Raw genomic sequence first — 23,066 nt, forward strand, 5'->3', positions numbered from 1 at the left:
CTCAACTTAGTTGGAAATGCATGGGCACGACCCCCAAGTGGGAGCCAGCAAACGCTGCACTCATGGGGATGCATCATGAGTTGAAAACTTTGAAGGGGCTGCATGGCCCTCTCTACATCCCTTCATGTAACACTACTATTGCTTTCTGGCGCGTGCCAAGACGCGACATTAGGCAATCCCTTCAACTGAGCTCACCGTAATCTATTCCACGACCAGCATAAATTTTCAGCCTCCCCAAGAGACCAGAACACATAAACGAATATGAATTATTTGTTTGCCATCTAATTTGAGGAGGCTATGAAACAAAAAGGGCCTGAGTGTCCTATTGATGCCATCCTTGCCTGGTATGGGGCAGACCCCAGTGATGTTTATCAAGGTGAGCAATGGCTTCCTGCGGCCCGCTTCACTTGATGCCATTGCTTGGCTTCTTACACTTGCGTAGATACTGAAGTAGGTTAAATAAGCTTAAACAATCTCTTGAGATGCCGGCTACATGAGGAGGACTCTCTAAATACCCCCCATCACTCCGCGTCAACGAGAGACCCATTGAGGTCCATACCAAATATCTCAACGCATCCTACAGTGTCACAGCTCTGTGCCAGGTTGAGTCTCGAGCTGTTCGTAGCACTGGTTTTCGTCCTTCCTGACTCACTGTTCTCAGCATCCCTACCTCTGACCTCTTGCATGCCAAGTGCTATCGCCCTTCTGATACCCCGTTTCACTTAAAGATCTTCAAATGAAATGTCCTCAATTTTAAACGCAGCTTTTTTATTTTATGGTGTATAATGATCATATATAAGTCGACTGGGTACATCACAATTATTCTGTACAATTTCGCACTCAAGCTTCGGAATGCAATAAAGAGTGTAAGACATGTCAGTGTACATCGGAGTAAGAGTCCCGCTGCCCTCCATGACCCCACAAAAGATGCGAAAAGAGCCATCACATGTTGCAGTCTCCTCGGATACTGATCATTTTAACATCAGACGTGAGACTTTTATTACAGTTATCTTGTGGTCTCAGAGACATGTAGTCCAATAGTGCTCCGACACCTCAGTCTACTTTTGACATTGAATTAGAGTCCCATTCGTCCTCTCGCTCTGCCTCTCATGTCTCCTTTCCTACTAGTAGTACTAGTGTGGACCCCAATAGTTCTTAGGACACCTCTGTGGCATCAGCAGTTGCTATTCACATCTGATTGCGTGCTACAATATATCCTATCCGCATGCCAGTCCTTAAGGGTTGGAATTGGACCTCTAGCCCCTCACATCGCCACGCGGCATCTTGCCAGCAATAGACCGATGGCTACCAGTCTCCTAGTCGCCTTATCAACATCTCGATCATAGCCCCGTAGTGTCAGCATCGGCTCTAGTTCCAGGGTGGCGCCAGTGATAACACCACAAACGCAGAAGACCTCTTCCCTGTTTGAATGCAGCTTTGTCTACCTGTGCAAATCCACACCAGTGTTCCCAGTTCACATCACCGGTGACTGGTACCACCCTTGGTTCCTTTTCTCTTTTGTAGTTTCAGTAGCTACCAGTTTTCTCTCTGTGACACATATCTCCAGCTGAAACACTCTCTAACCTCTACCAATGATTGATCAGTGCTTCATATCACTTCCTCAGCTTCTCTGATGCCAGATCAGCCTAGTTTCTCTGGAAGGCGCGTCCACAGTAGTGTATGCAGGTGTCTTCTTCTTACGCGTACAAAAATGTCATGTGTGGTTGTTAACTGTGATCAAACCATGGCCCAGTCAAAGAGATGACTGCAGTAAGTCCTTGCCAGTGCTTGATTAGTCTTCAGGAACTTCTGCTCCATTCACTAGGTCTTCCACACACCTCAGCTACAAAACAGGAAGTATTCCCATTTACTTCTCTATTACAGTCTTCTACAAGAAAAAAAGGTTTAAAACATTCTAGATGGCTGACGTTGACTTTGGGAACTGCTTATTGAACAAAGTGATATTTAAGAGTCAATCTCTAGGAAGGGGAGTTACCTGCGTCTTTGAAACACTGTCAATATGTTGCAATAACTAGATACCAAGCATGAAATATAAATGTCTAGGCTTACAACATTCTTTTTATTCAGCCCACAAAATAACCTTCCAATTCATGAAAGGGAACACCAGTAATAATCCTAGTCTCTCAAATAATGTGTTAACAGAACTTTCAACTTTGATGTTGTTCTGATGAAGCTTTATAATTTAGAGCCACTGTGTGTTTTTGTTAGATGCTTACCAATGTAAAATGGCAAATGCCTCAAAAACCTGTGTTTGTGAACTATATGACTTGGCAGTGATTGTAATTGCAAAGAACCCAATGTGTCAATTTTTTCTAGCTTTATTATGAAACACTTGTGGGTGTTTCCCACACCTCAAACTATACACTTGTCCTACTCAGAAAGAAAAAGTAATACAGTTTCTTCCAGAAAACGACCTCACAACTGCTGTTAGAGCCCTCATGCTCTCACATTTGGATGGTGGTAATGCTCGACTCTGTGGTCTAGTAACATGATCACATAAACCCTATCCTGATGGAACTCCATTTTGTCCCCAGGCCCGGTCACACCAACTTCAAAACCAGCGTCATCGTGTACAAAGCCATCACCAACAGCCCCCCACTCGCTCCCCAGACCCGCGCACACCAACTTCAAAACCAGCGGCATCGTGTACAAAGCCATCACCAACAGACCCCCACTGACTCCCCAGGTCCGCTCACACCAACTTAAAAACCAGCGGCATCGTGTACAAAGCCATCACCAACAGCCCCCCACTCGCTCCCCAGACCCGCGCACACCAACTTCAAAACCAGCGGCATCGTGTACAAAGCCATCACCAACAGACCCCCACTGACTCCCCAGGTCCGCTCACACCAACTTCAAAACCAGCGGCATCGTGTCAAAGCCATCACCAACAGCCCCCCACTCGCTCCCCAGACCTGCGCACACCAACTTCAAAAACAGCGGCATTGTGTACAAAGCCATCACTAAAAGACCCCCACTCGCTCCCCAGGCCCGCTCACACCAACTTCAAAACCAGCGGCATCGTGTACAAAGCCATCACCAACAGACCCCCACTCGCTCCCCAGGCCCGCTCACACCAACTTCAAAACCAGCGGCATCGTGTACAAAGCTATCACCAACAGACCCCCACTCGCTCCCCAGGCCTGCTCACACCAACTTCAAAACCAGCCGCATCGTGTACAAAGCCATCACCAACAGCCCCCCACTCGCTCCCCAGACCCGCGCACACCAACTTCAAAACCAGCGGCATCGTGTACAAAGCCATCACCAACAGACCCCCACTGACTCCCCAGGTCCGCTCACACCAACATAAAAACCAGCGGCATCGTGTACAAAGCCATCACCAACAGCCCCCCACTCGCTCCCCAGACCCGCGCACACCAACTTCAAAACCAGCGGCATTGTGTACAAAGCCATCACTAAAAGACCCCACTCGCTCCCCAGGCCCGCTCACACCAACTTCAAAACCAGCGGCATCGTGTACAAAGCCATCACCAACAGACCCCCCCACTCGCTCCCCAGACCCGCGCACACCAACTTCAAAACCAGCGGCATCGTGTACAAAGCTATCACCAACAGACCCCCACTCGCTCCCCAGGCCTGCTCACACCAACTTCAAAACCAGCCGCATCCTGTACAAAGCCATCACCAACAGCCCCCCACTCGCTCCCCAGACCCGCGCACATCAACTTCAAAACCAGCGGCATCATGTACAAAGCCATCACCAACAGACCCCCACTCGCTCCCCAGGCCCGCTCACACCAACTTCAAAACCAGCGGCATCGTGTACAAAGCCATCACCAACAGCCCCCCACTTATCTTGCAGACAAGCTCATCATCTTTGGTGGCTCTCGACCCCCCTGCAGACTAAGAAATGTAACAAAGTCAAAACAAGACAGCAGGCTTTGTCCATCCATGCACCCAGGATCTGGCACTGGGTCCCTGCATCCATCACATCTCCCCAACGCTGTCTAATTTAGGAAATCTCTTTAAAGAACACTGGATCACAATCATTAACCATCCTCAATCAACTCCATCTCCTCTTACTCATTGACTTCATGATCGTCTCCGACCATGTTCACTACTCCACTTCCTTCCTGCACGGTTGTTGCAATAGAAATACCATATACATATATGCCCACATTTTTTGTTAGCATGGTGAATATTTACCCAAAACTAAAAAAAATATATATTTTTATCAATCTATTGTTTGAGAAATAAACATTAATTATTTTGTAGCTCTAAGGTAATACCCTTTATTATTGCTGATTTGATGACAAATGCTGGCTGTACTCGGACGTTATGTAAAGTTGACACTGGACACACTTCTGATTCTCCTGATCTATCCCAGCTTTCTCTGAGGACTTAGAGTTGTTCTCTGGAAAAGGTCCGCTTCCACGCATGCTCCTGTTCCCAGGAAGTCCCTACTGCTCAACCGTCCAATATCTTCAGTACATCTTCAAAGCAGGTTGTAGTGTGAAAGAAAGATCATGCTTTACGGTTTCCAGGCTCTGAAATTGGAGTGCACTCCTGCCAGCCCTCCATTATCAGCAATCACCTGCCTTGTAGACTGACCTCTTTTAGTCTCTGTACTCCTCTCCCTGTAAGTTGATTCACTTGTCATTTTGGGCTGTGTTCGTGTATCCTGTCCCTCAACCAAAGATCTGTCATCAAACATCTAAGAACCATAGTGTGTGCCCGAACTCTGAAAAGTGCCCTGAGTCCAAACAGCTGGGTGAGATGGGCAATTCAGACGCCCTTCCCCCACCTTCATGTACCCTAATCCTCTCTTTCCTATGTCCCATGTTTTTAGAATTGATTAAATCCGTTGTTATTGTGATTAACACAATCAACGAGAATTTGAATTGTTTACAGGAAGTCCAGCACCAGCCCTGCTGTAGCATGACTCCCATGGGCCCTCGAATATCCACAGAATAATCTCTTACTGTACCTAGCTGCAGGCATTCATTCACACTAATGTAGATGTACAATACCCGGTAACCCACTCGTTCTACGTTGAATTCCTGGTTTCAGCCAAGTGTGCACTGTCCGTTTCAGAATATGCCCTTAAGCACTAATTAGGGTGTCATTCTTACACAATCTCCTCTTCTTACTCTATTCCCTCCTTTTTACATTTCTTTTCTTCTTCCTCAGTGAGGATGCAGAAACAAACTCCAACTGCAGCGAAGGGCAAAGTTCCTCGCCCAGCAAGCCTCCAGATGTCCTTTTTGTCAGGAAAGTTGGGGCCTTCGTTGACAAAGCTTCACCTCAGGTAAAGGGAAGAACATGGTTCAATGCATACCTGTCAAAACCTCAGAGGGTAACAAGCATTTGCAATGCAATAGCTCTCACATTTGCGAGAGTTTGAGGTATTGAAATTGTAAATAACAATGCCTTTTATTTATGTGTTTTGAAAACCTGCAAGCGGTGCGTAAACACGCACTCGTTGCTTACGAGAAGCAAGGCTGGCAGTAACTGCGCCTCTTTTACTGCCAACCTTGCTTCTCGTAAACAATGACTATAAGTACAAAGTGCGTGTTTACGCACCACATGTAGGTTTTCAAAAGAGAGAAATAAAATACATTGTTATTTACAATGCCAGTAGCTCAAACTCACACAAATGCAATGTAAGAAGCTGGCTCTGTATATACTATTCCAAAATGAGGTATAGTGTGCACAGAGTCCAGTAGAACCCCAAAGGTAGGCAGAATTAAAAGTAGATAGCACCTCACTCTCGATTTGTGGTACTAAGGCTGTATCAGAGGACAGTGTTAAGCATTTGTTGAACACACTCATGCAGCAAATGATGTCACACACTCAAAGACTGAACTCAGACCCGTTTTGTTTGTATAAAAATATTAAGTTAGTTTATATCTAGACCCAAGCCTGGCACAGATAAGTGAAATAAATGCTGTGCAAAATCTTAAGCAATGTTTACCAATTGAATGCAGGTTCAAATGCAATTGTCAAACCACAGTGGACTCAGGCTCTGGAGCGCTGAGGGACCTCGCTGGAACCAGAGGGCCACCCAGATTCGGGCCGTAGGCGTCTGGTGCAGTGGTGGTTCCAGGCGTTGGGTTTCTTTGTCCTCAGCAGGCTCAGAGTCTGTCTTGGGAGTTTCTTTTGAACAGAGCTGCAGTTCACAGGAGATCTGATCTTTGTTGAAGGTAGTCAGTCCTCCCAGGGTTCTGGAGGTCGCTGGCTGCATGACAAGGCAACTTTTTGCACTGGATCTCTGGAAACTGCAGATAGGACGGTAGGGCTGGGGCCAAGTCAATTCTTCTCTGCAGTCTCCTCTACTGGGCGTCTTCTTTCATCCGTCCTCGTAGGTTGCGGGAATCTGTCTCCTTGGTGCAGGGCTGCCCCCTAAATACTGTATTTAGGGAGCGTTTTAGTGGTCTCGAGGTCAGTAGCCAATGGGCTACTGATCTTAGGGTGATTACACCCTTGGTGTGCTCACCCCACGTGGGGGAGTGAGCACAATCCCTAATCCTGTTTGGGGAGTGCCTGCCATCTGCAAGATGGCGGGCACTGATGAGTGGGCTTTACCTCGCCTCCCCACCTGAGGGGTGGGGATGGCAGAGGTGGGCACACCTTTTGGGCTGGCTAATTGTTCCCCCCCTGCCTTCCCGCCGGAAATGAGGGAAGACAGAAAATGGCCCTGCTCCTGATAGAAAGAGAGGCTGGGGGTCGCATTTCAAGGGCTGCAAGGCCGTTGAAGCTCCTCTACCACAGATGGCTGTTCCTGGCCTGGGGAAGTTGTGTACAGCTCCGCCCAGGTAAAGCTTTGTTTCTGAGCTCAGAGAGCGAAGACTCCCACCCCAGGGGTCCAGAAACATGTCTCTTGCTGGCAGGCTGGTGTGTGCCAGTCAGGGAACCCACCAGAGGCTGGTCGTTTTTCAGGGGGGTATCTCTAAGATGCCCTCTGAGTGCATTTTTCAATAAATCCCACACTGGCATCAGAGTGGGTTTAATGTGCTGAGAAGTTTGATACCAAAGTTCCTAGTTTTCAGTAAAGCCATTATGGTGCTATGGAGTTCGTAATGAGAAACTCCCAGCACCGTATACTATTAGTGGCAGCACTGCACCTTTGGTATAGTGCACCCAGCTAGAGGTGTGGCTTACCTATGCCGGGGAAGTGGGTTGTAGGCATGGCACACAGGAATGTGTAATTAACAAAAAGAAGGGAGAGGTTTGATTAAAAAGGGCAGTCACCACTTGGAAAAAGTGGTAGGTCCAGCCACAGTCATGCCCTTCGGACAATGATGAGTACAAAGATACTGTGCTGTTCCTAAATAAAAGGAAATGTACGTATATCTACAGTGTATAGGATGGTGTAAGGTTAGGAAAACAACTCCTACATATGGGCATCCATTATCTTGGATTTAATGCCCTCACACACCCTTTCAGGTGTCATGCTTCATCCTTTGGGCTTGCTCCTCGTTGGGTGGGCGGTGCAATACCCAACGGGCAACACCTCAGAGAGGGGCTCTTTGGCGGAGATCTTTTATCCAACTGCCGTATAGGTTAAGTGCGGGTGTAGGGCCAGTACTGCGTAGATGTGAGAGTGTGAGTTAAAATAAAGCTGGGGGTACCGGGAATAACTTTATTCTGGGGGTCCCTGCTCTAATTAAAAGGAAAACTATCCGGTACTGACAGGAGTGTTATGCTTCCAGATTGCAAGTAACGGTGTAGTATGTGCTGTGCTTGGTCAACATGTTTCTCGCTCTAAAGCAATTAGCTAGCGATTCTTCAGGACCTAACAGTAGAGAAAAGTGTCTCAATTGTGGACTATCTACGGTGAAAAAGGTGTTTCCTGCGTCAGAACTCTGTTGGACTGCTTCACCCGGTACCGTCGGAGAGGGGTAGGTGATACACTGCAGAACGCTGTAGCCTCCAAATTTGTGATGGTTCTACACGTTTGTTAACCCGCCGGTTACTGTTGGAGACTAGACACAAGACCAAATAGGTAGAAGCAGTCCAACAGAGTTCTGACGCAGGAAACACCTTTTTCTGTGAACAACATATAACTGAAGGGTTGTCTGATTTAGAGATAACTTAGCATCACCATAGATAGTCCATAATTGGAACACTTTTCTCTACTGTTAGGTCCTGAAGAATCGCTAGCTAATTGCTTTAGAGCGAGAAACATGTCGACCAAGCACAGCACATACTACACCGTTACTTGCAATCTGGAAGCATAACACTCCAGGCAGTACCGGATAGGTTTCCTTTTAAGTAGAGCAGGGGACCCCCAGAATAAAGTTATTCCCGGTACCCCCAGCTTTATTTTAACTCGCACATCTATGCAGTACTGGCCCTACACCCGCACTTCATCTTTACGGCAGTTGGATAAAAGATCTCCGCCAAAGAGCCCCTCTTTGAGGTGTTGCCCGTTGGGTATTGCACCGCCGACCCAACGAGGAGCAAGCCCAAAGGATGAAGCTTGACACCTGAAAGGGTGTGTGAGGGCATTAAATCCAACATAATCGATGCCCATTTGTAGGAGTTGTTTTCCTAACCCTACACCATCCTATACACTGTAGATATACGTACATTTCCTTTTATTTAGGAACAGCACAGTATATTTGTACTCAACACAGGAATGTGTGCCATGTCGACGCTTCACTTTGTTCTGCACCAAAACATGCAGCCTGCAATGGCAGAGTGTGTGTGTAACAGTACAGGGCCTCTAAGGGTGGCACAATACGTGCTGCAGCTGTTAGAGGCCTTCCCTGCCCGCAGTGCCCTTGGTACCTCTGGTACCATTTACAAGGGTACTGCGGGCAGCGAAGGCCCCGGTACCCTCACCACTGGTATAGTGCACTCAGCTAGAGGGGTCACAGATCTATGCCAGGGCAGTGGGTTGTAGGCATGACACACAGGGATGTGTGCCATTTCGACCTCACTTTCTTCTGCCAACAGTGTTTGATTGGTTCAGATGCTCCGTCCATCACCACCCCCTTTTGTACCGCTTTTGGCTGCCATAAGTGTGGCAGGGTATGCTCAGACGTGAGTCCCTTGCTCACTTTGCCACTGGATTCAAGCAAGCCGGGCTGAAGACGGCTGTAATGCCAGAAACCGGTCCTCGGAAGCTTGTTTCCGGTCCAAGGAAGGCATGGCTTGGCAGTTCGGGCTGGACTGTTCCCATGAGGCACAGGGCCAGACTGATTTGCATATAGCCATGTCTGAACTGGGGTAGCAGAGTGGGCTAAAGAACGGTGATGGATTAAACCCAGATCTTTTGACTGGGTGTGAGTGTTTGATTGGTTCAGATGCTCCGTCCATCACCACCCCCTTTTGTACAACAAAACAAAGGCAGTGTGCGAGTGCAATGGTATAGGGCCTCTAAGGGCGGCACAATAAGTGCTGCAGCACTTAGAAGTCTTCCCTGGTCAGAGTGCCCTGGGTACCTGTGGTACAATTTACCAGGGGCTGACCTGTGGCCAGAGATGCCAATTGGGTTTTGATTTCAAAGCAGTTTTAGGGAAAGAAAATAGGCCCTGGGTATCTGTTTGGCAGGAAACCAGGGCACACTCAGTCAAAGTACATCAGCAGTTCAGCAAAAAATGGGTGCAACCATGCAAAAAGAGGTCACTTTCTTACAGTCCCCCTGGGCCCAAGAGCTCCGCCGTGGAAGACCCAAACTCCTCAGGCTCAGTTCTTTCTGATGGTAAGAGAACCTCTTTCTGAGCAGAGGGTTTCTGACTTGGAATCTGTTTAGAAGCTGGTCCTCCAGTCTTCTTGCCTTTTCTCTTGGAGGGTTGGGCCACTCTTTCACGATCCAGCATATCTTTTTCATTCTAAGCGCTGCCCTCTGACAACCAGACCTCTGCACCAGTGCCCTGACCCTGAAGTATATGTCTAATTGGCTGTAAGCAATTGGAAATGGCTAACTTACCTTCAAGTCCCTGGTAAATGGTACCGTGGCATCCAGGATATGCAGGTTGGAGGGGTATCCAAGGGTTTGCAGTACTGATTGTGCCCCTCTGGAGGTCCCCAGAGTCCCCCAGTACGCCACTGCAGACCTATAGAGCAGTTGTGCACTGCTAGCCCGGCTTTGCCATTGACAGCAATGGCAAAGCTACCACTTCCACGGGACATGTGTGTAAGTCACCCCTCTGGCAGGCCTACCGAGCCCTAAAGTCAGGGTGCAACATATGACACAGGCAGGGCATGCTTTATATGCCCTGCCCTTTAAGCAGACAGGCTGGCACAGGGTGTAGAGAGGGGAAACCACTTGACAAAACGGTTACCCATGGGTGTGTAGCCCTGAGGTAGCCACACCCTGAGTGGGCTAGGGAGGGGTGTACACCAGGAGAGGGGTCTCGCCATCTTAGGAGTGGGCAGAATGGTGAATCCTGGGATAGCCAGATGCCACACTCCACAGGAAGTGGTCTCCAGGTGGGTGGGAACCTGGTAGCCTTATGGCTACCAACTACATCTTGCCCTGAGGGCACTTTCCAAGCATAAAGAGGGCATCCTTGACATCCAGACTTCAGATCTCAATCGACTTTGAAGAAGGACCAAAGGACTGCCCTGCTGCAAAGAGGGTCCAGCAAAGAGATGCTGCACCATGGAAGACTGCATTGCTCGAGGGACCAGCAAAGAGAGGCTGCACCATGGAAGACTGCATTGCTGTACAGAGGGACCAGCAAAGAGAGTCTGCACAGACTAGGACTTCACCTGCTGCACCAAGGGACCAGCAAAGAGAGGCTGCACCAACGAGGACTGCACCTGCTGCACCGAGGGACCAGCAAAGAGAGGCTGCACCGACGAGGACTGCACCTGCTGCACAGAGGGGCCAGCAAAGAGAGTATGCACAGACTAGGACTGCACCTGCTGCACAGAGGGACCAGCAAAGAGAGGCTGCACCGACGAGGACTGCACCTGCTGCCCTGAGGGACCAGCAAAGAGAGGCTGCACCGACGAGGACTGCGCCTGCTGCACCGAGGGACCAGCAAAGAGAGGCTGCACTGACGAGAACTGCACCTGCTGCACCGAGGGACCAGCAAAGAGAGGCTGCACTGACGAGAACTGCACCTGCTGCACCGAGGGACCAGTAAAGAGAGTCTGCACAGACGAGGCCTGCGCCTGCTGCACCGAGGGACCAGCAAAGAGAGGCTGCACCGACGAGGACTGCACCTGCTGCACAGAAGGTCCAGTAAAGAGAGGCTGCAACGATGAGGACTGCACCTGCTGCACAGAGGGGCCAGCAAAGAGAGGCTGCACTGACGAGAACTGTACCTGCTGCACCGAGGGACCAGTAAAGAGAGTCTGCACAGACTAGGACTGCACCTGCTGCACCGAGGGACCAGCAAAGAGAGGCTGCACCAACGAGGACTGCACCTGCTGCACCGAGGGACCAGCAAAGAGAGGCTGCACCGACGAGGCCTGCACCAGCTGCACCGAGGGACCAGCAAAGAGAGGCTGCACCGACGAGGACTGCACCTGCTGCACCGAGGGACCAGCAAAGAGAGTCTGCACAGACTAGGACTTCACCTGCTGCACCAAGGAACCAGCAAAGAGAGGCTGCACCGACGAGGACTGCACCTGCTGCACCGAGGGACCAGCAAAGAGAGGCTGCACCGACGAGGACTGCACCTGCTGCACAGAGGGGCCAGCAAAGAGAGTATGCACAGACTAGGACTGCACCTGCTGCACAGAGGGACCAGCAAAGAGAGGCTGCACCGACGAGAACTGCACCTGCTGCACCGAGGGACCAGTAAAGAGAGTCTGCACAGACTAGGACTGCACCTGCTGCACCGAGGGACCAGCAAAGAGAGGCTGCACTGACGAGAACTGCACCTGCTGCACCGAGGGACCAGTAAAGAGAGTCTGCACAGACTAGGACTGCACCTGCTGCACAGAGGGACCAGCAAAGAGAGGCTGCACCAACGAGGACTGCACCTGCTGCACCGAGGGACCAGCAAAGAGAAGCTGCACCAACGTGGACTGCACCTGCTGCACCGAGGGACCAGCAAAGAGAGCCTGCACTGACGAGAACTGCACCTGCTGCACCGAGGGACCAGTAAAGAGAGGCTGCACAGACTAGGACTGCACCTGCTGCACAGAGGGGCCAGCAAAGAGAGTCTGCACAGACTAGGACTGCACCTGCTGCACAGAGGGACCAGCAAAGAGAGGCTGCACCAACGAGGACTGCACCTGCTGCACCGAGGGACCAGCAAAGAGAAGCTGCACCAACGAGGACTGCACCTGCTGCACCGAGGGACCAGCAAAGAGAGCCTGCACTGACGAGAACTGCACCTGCTGCACCGAGGGACCAGCAAAGAGAGGCTGCACAGACTAGGACTGCACCTGCTGCACAGAAGGGCCAGCAAAGAGAGGCTGCACCGACGAGGACTCCACCTGCTGCACCGAAGGACCAGCAAAGAGAGTCTGCACAGACTAGGACTTCACCTGCTGCACAGAAGGTCCAGCAAAGAGAGGCTGCACCAACGAGGACTGCACCTGCTGCACAGAGGGGCCAGCAAAGAGAGGCTGCACCGACGAGGCCTGCGCCTGCTGCACCGAGGGACCAGCAAAGAGAGGCTGCACCGACGAGGCCTGCACCTGCTGCACCGAGGGACCAGCAAAGAGAGGCTGCACCAACGAGGACTGCACCTGCTGCACAGAGGGGCCTGCAAAGAGAGGCTGCACCAACGAGGACTGCACCTGCTGCACAGAGGGGCCTGCAAAGAGAGGCTGCACCAACGAGAACTGCGCCTGCTGCACCGAGGGACCAGCAAAGAGAGGCTGCACCAACGAGGACTGCACCTGCTGCACAGAGGGGCCTGCAAAGAGAGGCTGCACTGACGAGAACTGCACCTGCTGCACCGAGGGACCAGTAAAGAGAGTCTGCACAGACTAGGACTGCACCTGCTGCACAGAAGGGCCAGCAAAGAGAGGCTGCACCGACGAGGACTGCACCTGCTGCACCGAAGGACCAGCAAAGAGAGTCTGCACAGACTAGGACTTCACCTGCTGCACAGAAGGTCCAGCAAAGAGAGGCTGCACCATCGAGGACTGCACCTGCTGCACAGAGGGGCCAGCAAAGAGAGGCTGCACCGACGAGGCCTGCGCCTGCTGCACCGAGGGACCAGCAAAGAGAGGCTGCACCGACGAGGCCTGCACCTGCTGCACCGAGGGACCAGCAAAGAGAGGCTGCACCAACGAGGACTGCACCTGCTGCACAGAGGGGCCTGCAAAGAGAGGCTGCACCAACGAGGACTGCACCTGCTGCACAGAGGGGCCTGCAAAGAGAGGCTGCACCAACGAGGACTGCACCTGCTGCACAGAGGGGCCAGCAAAGAGAGGCTGCACCGACGAGGCCTGCGCCTGCTGCACCGAGGGACCAGCAAAGAGAGGCTGCACCGACGAGGCCTGCACCTGCTGCACCGAGGGACCAGCAAAGAGAGGCTGCACCGACGAGGACTGCACCTGCTGCACAGAGGGGCCTGCAAAGAGAGGCTGCAACGACGAGGACTGCACCTGCTGCACAGAGGGGCCAGCAAAGAGATGCTGCACCAGCGTGGACTGCACCTGCTGCACCAAGGGACCAGCAAAGAGAGGCTGCACAGACGAGGACTGCACCTGCTGCACAGAGGGGCCAGCAAAGAGAGTATGCACAGACTAGGACTGCACCTGCTGCACCGAGGGACCAGCAAAGAGATACTGCACCAGCGTGGACTGCACCTGCTGCACCAAGGGACCAGCAAAGAGAGGCTGCACAGACGAGGACTGCACCTGCTGCACCGAGGGACCAGCAAAGAGAGGCTGCACCGACGAGGACTGCACCTGCTGCACCAAGGGACCAGTAAAGAAAGGCTGCACCATGGTAGACTGCGCCTGCTGCACCGAGGGACCAGCAAAGAGAGACTGCACCTGCTGCACCGAGGGACCAGCAAAGAGAGGCTGCACCGACGAGGACTGCACCTGCTGCACAGAGGGGCCAGCAAAGAGAGGCTGCACCGACGAGGCCTGCGCCTGGTGGGTAGCGAAGAGAGAGACTGTTCCTGCTATGTCCTGCTCAAGAAGAAGTCATCTCCAGAGCCCCGTCAAGGCAAGAGGACGCCAAAGGCCAGCTGACTAGCCTCTGGTTTGCAGAATAGGGGTACAAGAGTTGAAGAAGCCTGCTGTGGCAAGTTGGTAGCCCAAAGTTCCTCGCTGCTGTGCAGCACTGTTGGCTAGGGGCTGAGCACAGAGTTGCACCCGAGTTCGCTGAGCCCAGCAATGCTGCCGGAGAGTTGCTGGGGCCCTCGGAAGGGAAGTTTTCGACCCAGGAAGGATTAGCCTGTGTCGCAACAACTGGTAACGGGTAGTCCAGTGGCGACTGGACTTTGACCAGACCAGAGAGGACTTTGTGGGATGTCGACCTTCTCAACAGGACCCCCTCACCATCTCAGTGAACCAAGGATTCCCTACAGGAAGACCCCTATCGACCACATCGCATCCACAGCATCCTAGAGGATCTTCAGCAGTCTTCATCCCTTTCATTAGGACCACTCCATGGGAAACCATTGCAACGTGGATAAAGTGCTTGGATCTGCTGGAGGACCTCTTCTCCTGTGACGGTATTTGGGTAACTGTTCTTGAGGAACTTGCTGGTGCCCGGACGAGCTCCCTGCCAGAGCTGGTCACCCCAAGTACTTCTAACCAGCTGCATTCACGCTTACCTAAGTTTCCCTTGAAAAAGTTTCAAAGTGTCCGATTCGTTGACTTTGCCCAGGATTGTTTGCAGTTGACTGAAATTGCTTTGATTTATTATTGCATGTATAATCTATATCTCTGGAACCATACGGTGAGCCTTTTTTGTTCTAGTGTCTAAAATCTTATACAAATACAGTCTATTTTTATAAAATGGTGTCAGATTTCCTGAGTGCCTTGTCCATTTAGTCTTTCATTGTTTATGTGCTGTTTAGGTACTCAACAGTTGTTCCTCTGTGTAAGCCTTGCTGCTCAGTGCCACAGATAGCCAGGACTAAGGTGAGGGTTTGACAGACTAAACCCAAGGGTCCTAAGTGTATTTCATGGTGAGGTTGCACCATCAAACCAAATACACTCCATTTCCTCACAATCCATAAGAGAGTGTTCATTTGTGTATGTTTAAATGTTTAATTGGGTACTTTGAACAGTGTGCCTTTTATTTGTACATCTAAGTGCTTCAGCACCGAGAGGTAGTCTATGGAATAGACTACCTCTGGCCATGAGATTCCAAGCTGACAGAAAGGTGTTTAGGAAGGACTTGAAGACGCTTCTTTTTTCTGTCATCGAAGCTGTTGAAGCTGCAGTTTCTGGATTTGTTCACACACATCAGTGCCAAGACGACACGGCAATCGAGCGCTTTACACATTTTTTATCCTTATCCTTATCCTACATGTAAGCAGAAATATTCTATGCTTCGGATTTAAGTGAAAATTCCTATGAACTACGATCACATACAGGATCACCGAACACACCTACAGTAGAGAATGTTGTGTTTGCGTTTGGAGTGCTTATACCCTCTGTCCTCTCGTCTGTGTTTTAAGCACTACATACTTTTCGCAAAATAACCAGCAGGCCATAAAACACCTTTTTGTTGGCAGCTGAATTGTTGGTCTTGGAAGTGACTGAATGCACTGCATCTCTGTTTGTTTTTCAGGTGACCTATGCCAGCATGGATATTCCTTTCTCCATGTTTGTAGCCAAAAGTGTCGACCCTGAGCTAGCGGACTGCATGGTGAGACGAAACCTTCTGTGAAATGCAGAGTTGAGGGTGAAGCGTGCTGAAACATTCCAATATCGCATTACACAAGCGCATCCACATTTGCCTGTCTTGCTCAATTCGTTGTGGTTGGTTGATATTTACACTAAATGCTTCAGCCTGCTCTTCTAGGAGCTCACATATTACAATCTTGATTCATTCTGCAGGGCACAGATCCTGTCCAGGACCACGCACCCTGGCACATCTGCAACTGTGGGGATCAGTTGTGAATTGAACAAAATACATCTCTTAGAATTTAGAGCTTCTTGAGAAACTTCCTCCTTTCAGAGCTCAGGCCTTTTTGTATATGCTTTCATGTCTGTCTTCAGTCACACTTCCCTCTCTTTCTGTCCCTACAGCCAGGAAATGCTTTCTCTGCTTGTCTGGTGTTTTTTAATGTTGATGTTGGTGGAAATGTGAGTTTGCTGTTTTCTGACTGGTATCAGTGCAAACTGCTTTCTTGTATGCTTCCTAAACAAATCTATGGTGCTTTCAACCTTCAGAGCCATAATAAGATACATAAGTAGGCCTATGAGCGTATGAATGAGTGTATTTCTTTGAGTGTACTCTCTCACTCCCACACATGTAACCCAGGCATACACGCCTGTGTACAATACTTTATTGATGTGAAACTCGGTACTAAGTGTCTGACTTCTTATGTTTATCATTCAGGTGAAACCACCAGACTCCCCAGAGGAAGTGTCCCCCCAGCCCGGCAGCCTGCAGAGCTCCAGTAACAGCAGCGGCAATGTGCAGGATGACTTTGTCATGGTGGACTTCGTAAGTGCAAGACTGTCTGGATGTGAGGGTGGGGGTTGGCCAGCATCAAGAGGAAACAGTTGCTAGTTGTCTGAACTGTATTTCTGATATCTTAGAGTTTTCATAGCTGCCACCATGATAGCAAAGTGTTTATGTGAATATGTGAAGTAAAACCTAACCAGGGTTTCCATTGCCTACAGGTTGGCTGTCGTGATCCAGAACCAAGATGTCAGTTCAACTTTTAGCCCAAGAACTGACTGACTGTATAGTTTCTTTCATTGGGAATTTAAGCATTTATTTTCTTGCTCAAAAGTAGTGTTCCCGGATGGTTCTCAATTCGAAAACATGAAAACTGAAGTCTTCCATGCTTGCAAAGTGACACCACACAGGCAGCAAGCGCGTTTTCTTTACATTGTCTCCACCCAATTTGAAGATGATATTCTGGAGATTTTCAGAGATTTTAAATTTGCATTTTTACAGTAACATGCCTGACACAACTCAATGCTATGGGATGTGTTATAGGCAGCACACTAAGAAGAAACAATCACTAGTATATGCTGATACCTCTCTTCGTGGATAAGTTCACCGTAGTAAGCTTCCTTTGTTCCTCCATTCTCCATGGTGACCGCCAAGGTTCCCGCTAATCATTTTGCCTTGTGTGCAACACTGGAATGTTTGTTTGCAACGTGTTTTGTGAACATTTCAAATACTACTTCCATGGCCTTCAACAACTTTTTTTGCTAAAATAATAGTACTAAATTGTATATTTCAAAGCATGGTTTACAATTCTGAGATTAAAAAACATTGTAGATCATTCTGAAGGGGATTTAGGATTAGTTCAAATGTTCAATATTCTCATAAGTGTCATCCTTCTTCCACAGAACAGTGGTTACTTGTAAAGAGAAACTCACAAATACCACGGGGCTTTGGCAACTGAATCTTCCATTTCCTTGCTTTAGAGTCCACAAACTCTAAAGAAAGAGGCCATAAAGCAATCACTAATGGAGGATAAAACAAGCTTAAGCAAGCGAGCCCATGCATGGATGGTCTTGGAATCGAACACTAAACTGCAACCGGCAACGTATTTAGGTCAGACGTATTCTCCATCTTTAGAAACAAACTTTCTAGACTACGTCTTGGCTCAATCCGATCAAATGCTGACCAACCAAGCTGGCAATACAAAGGCCCGAAATCTTGCAGTCTCTATGGATCACTGAATCAGGACTACATTCACCTAATTTGCATCTGTCCATCCTTAAAACCATATCGTATTGTATCTCGTTGAAGGACTGGACTTTTAACAGAACCAGCGGTGCCAGGGAACAACACCTATAACCTTCATGGGATACCTGTTTCGGCGCACAATGACAGAGACACGGGACACTTCCTTTGGCGTCAAAGATCAGCGTTTATTTACTGCAGGGAAACAAGAGTCATTAGAAGTACATCGGCATGTAGGTTCTGCGAGTCTGCTTCCAATTGCATATATGGGTCGCTCTCTTTTATACAAAATGTTGCCATTGCACAACATGCGAACAAAAGTTTACAATTCAGTTCCCACAGTAAACTTCAAAAGGGTCGCTTTCATGTGTTCAGAATCCCGGAACATAATTACAGTAGCAATGCCGGTTCCCAACTGTAAAAGTACATCTTCCCACCATTAGGCACACCCATTAGAGTTGTAAATGACCAAGAAAAAGAGACAAGAGCAGCTGCAAGGAAGTCAGACACGTGTAGAGAAAAGAGTGTGGGGGTAATATTGGAAGCATGATCGTAGGATCAAAGAGCTGGGTCCCATCGCCTGCACGGCTGTCACAATAGACCGGCACGACCAGATTACCTTCAAGCTGAGCCATCTGCCTTCGCTGTGTCATTCCTCCGGCCATAAAGACGCATGAAAGGAATATGCGTCTTCCGCAAGGCTTGGGAACTAGAGGGTCAGGGGGCGAACAGTTACCTGCTCGCTGACTACGTGAGGGCAAGAAACAAAATGGATGCCGTATCTAAAATGGAACCCGAGGGTTCAGATGAAAAACACGTAATATTAGGCGAACCCTATCAGGTAGTGTAGCGAAAATGCGTACACTTATCGAACTCGCCATTTACGGTTCGTAGATACCAAACTCGTCCATATTCGGTAATGCCCAGAACGTCGTAATAATTTTTACAGAACCTCAGACGGTCCTTTTGCCCTCATGTAGGCAAGCACTAGTCGGAATCATAATCGATTTCGATATTCATCAGATCATTTAGATGTTGCTGATACATTATTCTATCCATCAATGCCTCTTTGGTGACAACTGGCTGTCTTATACACGTTGTGGCACAGAGACCACATAAGGCAGGACCACATTGCACATAAAGACAACACGTGAATAGAAACGTCACAACAACCCCTATGATCATCAGAATTTTCCAACCCCAAGTCGACATCAGGCCCCAAAACCATCCCAGAAGCGTCCAATTTCCTTCGTCCACGTGTATGGATTTTGTGCAACTTAGAGATGGCCTGATAAACCGTTGGAGCGTTATCAGGTATGAATATGCAGCAGCTCGAATGGATGACCTTACAAACACCACCTCTATCTGCTAGAACCACGTCTAGAACCATACGGTTCTGTAACGTCATCAGTCTATCCGCCTGAAGCTCGGCTGTCAGATTACCAAGGGCACTTGCAGTTATGTTGGCAGTTGATTCTACTACACGAGTTAACTGCCTCAGATTCCTGCTATTTACCATAGGGCCCCAGAACGGTAGGAAACCCTTAAAGAAGTCTCCTGCTTCTTGACCGGCAGTATCTTCTTTGTTGACAACACCTCTCACAATTCTAGTTCTGTGATAATCGGAGGCCACCGTGAAAGTCGGGGGCAAAAGATTTGCAATATAGCAGGTACCCGAGAAGTCATGAGGTAACCACGTATAGGCTCGATCATAACATACAAAATATGTACCCTTGGCAGTTAGGAAGACAGGGGATGAGAGCGTTGGTAAGACATATGTCTCAGTACACGCACTCTCCCCAAACTGAGCTCTCGGATTTCGACCAAGTCCTTTCAGGCAGAAATTACCAAGGTGAGGTACAATCCATATCGGTGATGAGCTTTTAAGCTGCCTATCACCCACTGATACACTATACTCAGCCTCACTTAGTTCCTTATATGCTCGCACCTCTTCCTCTGGGATAAGCGATGCGTCAAAAATATCTCTATCTAAGTCAGCAATAGCTCTCGCCAGAGTCTTGTGGTACGGGCCAGGACCAAAGTTTGCTGAGCGTGGTTCTCGATGGGGGTAAGAATCTAGTGCGCTACGGAACATAGTTTGTAATGCTCTAGCTGACCCTTGGGCACTATAAGGCAGAACTAAGTACGGAATACCCTTATCCATGGTATGTGGCATTAACCCACACACCCAACAATTGGTAGTGTTCACCACTAACTGATGCTGATGCAAGAGTTGAATAAAGGAGTTGTTTCTGAATTCCGCACGTCTGGCTTGTTCGTGTTGAGGCAGAAGATGAAAAGAATGTGGAGAGACAGTTGAAACGAAATTTAGATCATGAGATGGAAGCGTAGGTATAGTAGAAGGCAGTAAGAATTGGGACCCATAATATACTCCCCCCACCAGTAACATAGATACAGTCAGGAATAATATGAAAACCTGTAGAAAAAACCATTTTGTACGAAACATCTTATGTAATGCAGATCTTTGCGCCGACATTCTCTCTCTTTTCGACAGCTCAGCCAATGACGATTCCATCCCCTAACGACCGTCCGCGACGTTCTTGATGCACTTCGTTCTGAGTAGCTATTATCAATTCCCAGGAGTTCCCAGAAATCGACAAAAGAAACCGACCTAGTGTCGATAGCTGCTAAACAGAAGGAAGTACCCGCACGGCCCTACGGCCAACCTGGATGATAGGTTCTAGCTAAAATTGAACATTCAATTATAACATTCTTGGCTGTACGAAAAGGGAAAAAAATAAACAATATACAATGTCCACTATATTCAGGGCAAGTGTGAAAACCTAAAAACAAAAATCTTTTTATTTAGTCTCTTGTGCGTGGACGAAGAAAGTATCGGCTGCTCCCAGGGCGAGTCTGTTCTTCAAATAGTGGATTGGATGGCAAACGAGTGGTCAATTGTTCAGATGATTGTTCAGCACTCGAATTTTCCAAGGTTGACGGAGAGGGAATTGTTTGAGGGGGATCAACAATTGTGTCAGATACAAGCTGAGCTTCGCTGAATGGGACAAAACGTTGTGGAGTGTCGGTTTCAGATGAAGAAAGACCTCTTCTCAGCCAGGTGTCCGACGGCAAAGGAAGCGGGACTTTTTTGGTGTGGGTAGCATGTACCCAGTGTTTGCGTCCCTCCAGCCGAACTGCCGTCCTCGTAGCTAGTTGCACCTGGAATGGTCCCACGTATCTTGGCTCAAGGTTCCGTTTTCGTCCGAAGTTACGGACAAGAAGCCAATCCCCGGGTTGGAGCCGATGACCAGGACCCTCTGTTCGTGACGGCAGAGCCTCAAAGACCTGTTGATGAATCAAACTCAATTTAGCAGTCAGATCATGAAGATAGTCAATCAACATTGGATATTCGATTCTATCAAACTCTTTAGGCCTTGGGACTCCCCATATATTAGCCGGACGGCCAAATACAATCTCACATGGGCTAAGCCCTACTCGTGAGTGTACAGTTGCCCTGGTCGATAGGAGAGCTAGGGGCAAAGCGTCGGGCCATGATAGACCAGTTGTCGCCTGAATTTTAGCCAATTTTAGTTTTAGGGTGCCATTGTATCCTTCCACCAAGCCTGCTGATTGTGGATGATTTGCACTATGGAACTTCTGATTGATGCTGAGGCCACGACATACACTCTTCATCACACTTCCCACAAACTCACTTCCGTTGTCCGACCATACAACCCGAGGCATTCCGTAGCGGGGAAAATACTCTTTGAGCAAAATTTTTGCCGTGGATAGAGCAGTATTATCCTTAAGGGGGTAAGCCTCAATCCATCTGGAGAATGCACACACCACAACTAACACGAATTTCAAATTGTTACATCTTTCCATGTGGATGAAGTCCAACTGGATAACTTCGAAAGGGTAAGTAGGAGGGGCAAAATGGCCAGGTGGAGTGGGAGTGCCCTTACCAGGATTGTGCATCAAACACACCATACAATTCTTAACCACTCTCTCTGCACACTTAGTAATCCCATCATTCTTCCATACATGAGACAACAACTTGCATATGCCTTTCGTGCTTATGTGTGCCGTACCATGAGCCATTGTAACGACAGCGAGCACATACGCATCCGGTAACATCCATCTCTGCTTCTCTGACAAATCAACCCAACATCCGTTCTCATCCAATCTTCCCATGCTCTCTTTCCATTTAATCCTTTCCGTCTCAGTGGCTTCATTCTGTATTCCCTTCACACTCTCAATCGTGTCTTCACACATACTAGTCTCTGTTGGCCATCTCACTGAACTCGTAACATACATTCGGTTCGTCAAATCTTTAGCTGTCTCTTTAGCCGTCTCATCCGCAAACACATTACCACGACCCACATCATCCGTCACTTTCTGATGTGCACTACATTTGATTACGGCCACCTGTTTAGGCAATGTGAGTGCATCTAAAAGGTCATTCACAAGCTGTCCATGCTGAATCTTCGTGCCATGCGACGTAAGGAACCCTCTTTCTCTCCACAATCGCCCAAAACTATGCGCCACACCAAACGCGTACTGGCTATCTGTAAACATATTCACCCGTTTATCCTTAGACAACACACACGCTCTTGTCAATGCGATCAACTCAGCAGCCTGAGCCGAATTCGGACTCAATCTTGCGCTTTCCACAATCGTACTTAATGTTACTATCGCATACGCAGTCGTCACATCACCATTCGGTAACTTAAAACAGGAACCATCCACATACAAAGTACCATCGGGGTCTGCCAATGGAGTATCCTTTAGGTCAACACGACCCTTGGTTTCCTCTTCAGTTCTGAGATAAGTCATGTAGTGCTTCACCACTTGACTCCGTGTCGATCGGCAGCAATGTTGCTGGATTCAACACATTACATCGTTTTATTCGTATATGACTGGCCAGTAACGTCAACTCATATCCAGACAATCTTGCGCTCGTCAAGTGTTGAGTTTTCGTTCGATTCAAAAGAGTGTCAACTGCATGTGGAACCATCACCGTAAGCATATTATCCATGACCAGACCTGCGGACTGTCGAATGGACGCCGCAGCTGCCGCTGTTGCTCTTAAACAACTCGGCAAGGCTCTAGCTACTGGATCTAAAGTCGAGGAAAAATATGCGCATGGACGTTGTTTGCCGCCAAAAGGTTGTGTCAGAACACTCAATGCACAGCCATCTCTCTCGTGAACGTATAGTGTAAACGGCTTACTGTAATCAGGGGTACCCAACACAGGAGCCGAACACAACGCATCACGCAATTCAGAAAAACCTTTCTGACACTCTTCAGTCCAAGGCAAAGGAGATGAAACATCCTTGCACGTAAGGGCTATCAATGG

At 48.9% G+C, this 23,066-nt stretch overlaps 1 protein-coding gene across 6 annotated transcripts in view; it reads left to right on the top strand.

Moving 5' to 3' along the window:
* ATG13 (autophagy related 13) overlaps nucleotides 1–23,066 on the top strand; it is a 280,382-nt gene that overhangs the window by 213,952 nt on the left and 43,364 nt on the right. For all 6 annotated transcript variants that reach the window (XM_078684414.1, XM_078684413.1, XM_078684417.1 and 3 more), the window contains 3 exons: nucleotides 5,176–5,293; nucleotides 15,662–15,739; nucleotides 16,436–16,543. In XM_078684414.1, coding sequence (XP_078540540.1) covers nucleotides 5,176–5,293; nucleotides 15,662–15,739; nucleotides 16,436–16,543 — 304 coding nt within the window. The remainder of the gene's footprint in view (nucleotides 1–5,175; nucleotides 5,294–15,661; nucleotides 15,740–16,435; nucleotides 16,544–23,066) is intronic.

This window comes from Lissotriton helveticus, chromosome 3_2, assembly GCF_964261635.1.
Source record: "Lissotriton helveticus chromosome 3_2, aLisHel1.1, whole genome shotgun sequence".
NCBI lineage: Eukaryota > Metazoa > Chordata > Amphibia > Caudata > Salamandridae > Lissotriton > Lissotriton helveticus.